We start from the raw sequence: 4,554 nt of genomic DNA, 5'->3' as shown, positions 1-4,554 counted from the left end.
ATTGGATATTAAATCTATTTTGAATAAATTGAATAAGAATTATTGATATTTGAGTCTTATAGTTTCACGAAATGAAACACCGGTAAACTAAAAAAAGAATTCATGCGCTGGATAATACATTGTAGCTCAGCAGAGCAGCAATGCTAAATCGGAATCTAATCAGCTTTCTATTTTCAATTTAAAAAAGCATATTAATATATTGATTTTAAGACAACATTGTTCATGCTAATGAATAAGAGCTTATATAAATAAATTATTATCAATTACCAATTCTCTATTACCAATGTAGTTAATCCTGTGCATATAGGCAAAATATTTTTTTTCAATACATAAGCTTTCCGAAAGGAAAAAAAGTCCCCTTCTGATTTAGGGATTGCTTCTCTGGAATAAAAAACCGGCCATCGTTGCCGTATGCAACATGCTGCGCAACAATAATTAGAGGATTATTATTCTTTATCATACATACTTGAAAGAAACAAATCAAATGAACTACATGTACTACTATTCGACTAAACAAAAAATGCATTAATTTTTTTTTATTTAATATAACCTCTGACCCATTTTTAATGCGTAAAACTAGATAGGGTTTACTAAAACTGACTGAATAATTAAATATGTTAACAACCAGACTGCCAGTCGCTGACTTCTAACGTTATTTTGATATTACTTGATAAAGTTGGCTAAAAAATCCAATCAAGGTAACCAAATGGAAACGATAGAGCGAATACATATGACTATGAAAATATCAATAGTAATAATTACACAAACTACCTGCAAATGTGAAAGAGACATGAAGAATCTTAGAAAACTTCAAATCCTCAAATAAACACCAAATGTGGAACCGGTGAAGGATGAGAAAAGCAAACAGCAACACCTGCAGAGTGAGGACTTAATCAGGCTAAACACCAATAAAACCGAGAAAAATTGAATCAAGTTTGCAGTATTTATTCGTTATAAAAATGTATAGATGTTTCGAACTCCATTTCTTTCTAATGGCTGTATAAAGTCGACATTTTTCATGGAAGCATACTTGAAAGCATGACCAGACCCATTGAGCACTCGCAGAGATTTTGGAGCAACGCTTTATCAATTTTGTCATATAACATTTTATTTGAAATCTTGGATATTATGTAATAGTTACAGAAATGTAGAAATTGCACAGTTGCTTGTGTGTTCAAACGAGATATCTATTAGAAAAGTGTATTTATGGTGGATAAGGTACTAATATAAATGTAGCCGGTGTCGGTAGAATAAAACTCAGACAATGGTCAAATGTTCACTTTATTTGTGTAATTTACAAAAACTTTGATTAATCCATTATTATTGTCGTATTCCATATTAAAACATATAATTGAATTACATAAAGCAATTTCACAATTACATTTATTATAATGTCATACCGGGACAGCTTCACCAAAGACAGACAATAATCATCAGCATTATACAATCAATGCCTCTATCTGGACAACGAAGTGGGAAGTGTGTGACTTCTAGTGTCATGTTGTAAATTTTGAATTTACTGGTTGGGTGTACATGTAAATACAAAATTTACAGTTGTCATGTTGTAAATTGTGTATTTATACCCACCAAGTAAATTCAAAATTTACAACATGACACTAGTATCCTCGTATTTAAAAACACTTTAACTGCTAACTTTATTTGAATAATTCGGCGACGTCATTATATTCGCTTTCCATTTGATCGATGACATCCTGAAGTTTTTGTGCCTCTGGGCACAGTTTCCCGTCATTGAAATTGGACAAGTCAACTGAGTTCCAAACCAATGATCCAAGATCTACAACTATTCTGATGGCCACTACGACGCTCAAAGCCTCTGTAGATAATTTGGCAGCCCCGTTGGAGACACCTTTAGCTTCAGACGGAATGATTTTAGCTAATGCTGTCCCTAATTTGATGACACTTGCAACGTTATTGCTTTCCTTATTTTCTCCTTCGACCTCGTTTTGAAGCATTTTTAACATATTTCTCATATTGTCACAAGATTCCTCGTGCTGTTCCAAACTTATTTTGGCGTCCTCGCACAGTTGTTTAACTATTCCAAATTTAACAGCCCCATGTGTGACGCCTGCGACAGCAGAAGTCACGCCTGTTGCAATGCCAGCCACGGTCAGACCAAGAGAAATACCAAAGGTAAACGGAGCTGCGATTATTCCTGCAATGGTCAGGCCTCCACCTACAACCCCGACACTGGAGTACGTGATGGATCCAATGGAAAGAATCCTTGCTTGTTCTTGAACTTTATCTCTGATTTCCTTCAGTTCTTGGAGCACGTTTTTCCGACCAGTTTCCCAGTTTTGAGTATAGTGATATTTCGCTGTATTGAAAGATTTGGATAATTGGTCATTAGTTTCCATGATATGTTTATTCGGAAATTTCATGTAATTTAGAAACAAACCTGTAAAGAGGCAGAAAACAACAATACAGTTTCATTCATTTTTGGTTTTAAGCAACGAATGGAGGAATATATTATCATGAAAGATTTAGTGCTTTAATGTCTTTAAATTGTTCGCCGCCACCACAAACATTTTGAAACTCTAATATCTTTATCAGGCGTAAAATGCAGCTGTCCGACCTGTTTTATTGTTTAAAATTTTATCATTAACCCCCACTTAGATAAGCTTTGGTCTTTCCTATACCGTAACATTATAGTTGTGAGACGATCAGTACTTAAAAATTTTAACAATATTGCGCATGTATAAAGCATGATAAAGGTTACAAGCTAAACACAAAATATCGAGAGAGAAAAATATGTAACTTTGACGTCACGTGGCGTAAGAATACACTGTGTAATGTTAAAAAATACATATATAAGCGATATCAACCGTATATATTTGGGTTAACATGTGGTAAAATTTAGTTGTTAATTTCCATTAATTTTTATCCTCATAATTTACATATTTTCAATCTACAAACAAGTTGTCCATTTTGATTTAAAGAGGCATTGTCACGATTCTGTTAAAATTCAATTTTTCTGTTTTTAATATTTTTAATGCTTTAGGAATGCATTTCTAATGACTAAATGAAATCTGGTAGTCAGTCGTAAAGTTATAAGCAAGATACAGGGCTCACAATTGCCATGTAAATAAGACTCTCTTGTCCTGTTTTTTATTTATACAGGTTCAATATATATGTAAAAAATCTTTTTCAAGTTGATTTGTTTATGTTCTTATTAATTTTAAGCATAAATAAACAGTTCCATACGTTCAACACATTCATTTTAGGTTTAAACCTGGAATGTCTACTTCAACATTCAAAGTGTAAACAAAATCTTTGTTTACCTAGCAAAGAATTGTAAGCTTTAATTGTAACTCGCTTATAACTCAACGAATGACACTCAAATTTTGGTCGCCTATTAAAGGGATTTGGACACGATTTGAGCTCACATTTTTCAAATTTTATTTTTCCATTTTAAAAGTCTAGAGTGGTCAGTATGAGTGTTTTTAATGCTTTCTCAAAATTTAAAAGTTAAATATCGAGTAACAATAAGGATACAGAGGTTAGAATTCTTCGTTTTGTAAACAAAGCTCGAGTCCTGTTAATGTTTGCATATGTGTTGGATTAATATATACTCTAATCTGATATTGTTTTTGTAGTTGATATTTATTTAGAAACCCATTAAATCAGTTTATCTTGTTAGCCAGAGGTTATTTTGTCAAAAAAAATATAATTTCTTTACTGTACAGTATTTGTAAACAAATATAAGACTCGAGCTTTATTTACAAAACAATGGCTTCTTACCTCTGTATCTTGAATGTAGCTTGACTTCTAACTTTCACGTTTTGGATAATCATTCACAAACAAACCATTTTTATACATAAAGATTAAAAATTTAATTTTGATCCAAAATCGTGTCTATGTCCCTGTAAAATGCCTTACTGAAGCATTGTAAACGTTAAAATTGGAAAAATAATTTTTGACCAAATTCGTGACCATGCCCCATGAAGAAGCTCCTAAGAAAAGTAAAAAAACATGCTTTACTTTTTATCAATTGCGATGATGTTGGCCAAAACGTCCTTAGAGATTTCCAATTTGATGGTAAACACAGACGGTCATAGAGATGAAGACAGTTAAGTGTTAAACAAATGACCACGTGTTCTGTATTGATTTTTTGATAACGAAGGTTTGCAAAATCTATAATTTTATGCATGCATTTACTCAATAATAAATTCCTAATTTATGATCCACAGACATGGACTAATATTTCAGTGATTCATGATATAGGCATTTAATTATTTTGATGCAATATCAGCAGACACTTTTATGATAAATGAAATAATTTGGTCAATTATTTGTTTACAAATTTTTAGCAACTAATGCAGGAATCTCTAATTGTAAAGTTTTCAGTGCTTTAAATTATGTTTGTATCATTGTTTGTAAGCTTTTCCTTTGTTGTCAGCAATTCATTTTTTCTTGATACACAACATCTTAATGTGGTGTATCTGTGATAGATCACACTTTTTATTTTTTTCTGATAGATCAAACTTTAAAAAAAATTAAGAGTAGCAAAAAAAAAGAAAATTGTATTTATCATTT

General features: G+C 31.8%; 1 protein-coding gene across 1 annotated transcript; it reads right to left on the bottom strand.

The window, feature by feature from the left end:
- Positions 1 to 1,655: 1,655 nt before the first annotated feature.
- LOC105322205 (apolipoprotein L3) lies at positions 1,656 to 2,375 on the bottom strand. Its single transcript, XM_034462486.2, has one exon. It carries the CDS (start codon positions 2,373 to 2,375, stop codon positions 1,656 to 1,658), a length of 720 nt encoding a protein of 239 aa, XP_034318377.2.
- Between the last annotated feature and the right edge of the window lie 2,179 nt (positions 2,376 to 4,554).

Source organism: Magallana gigas, chromosome 5, assembly GCF_963853765.1.
Source record: "Magallana gigas chromosome 5, xbMagGiga1.1, whole genome shotgun sequence".
NCBI classification, from domain to species: domain Eukaryota; kingdom Metazoa; phylum Mollusca; class Bivalvia; order Ostreida; family Ostreidae; genus Magallana; species Magallana gigas.
The sequence above is the reverse complement of the archived record's forward strand: the minus strand, read 5'-3'. Positions and strand labels throughout refer to the sequence as shown.

Bases quoted from the DNA above. Each gene is read 5' to 3' on its own strand.
- LOC105322205 (XM_034462486.2), bottom strand. From the start codon at position 2,375: ATGGAAACTAATGACCAATTATCCAAATCTTTCAATACAGCGAAATAT.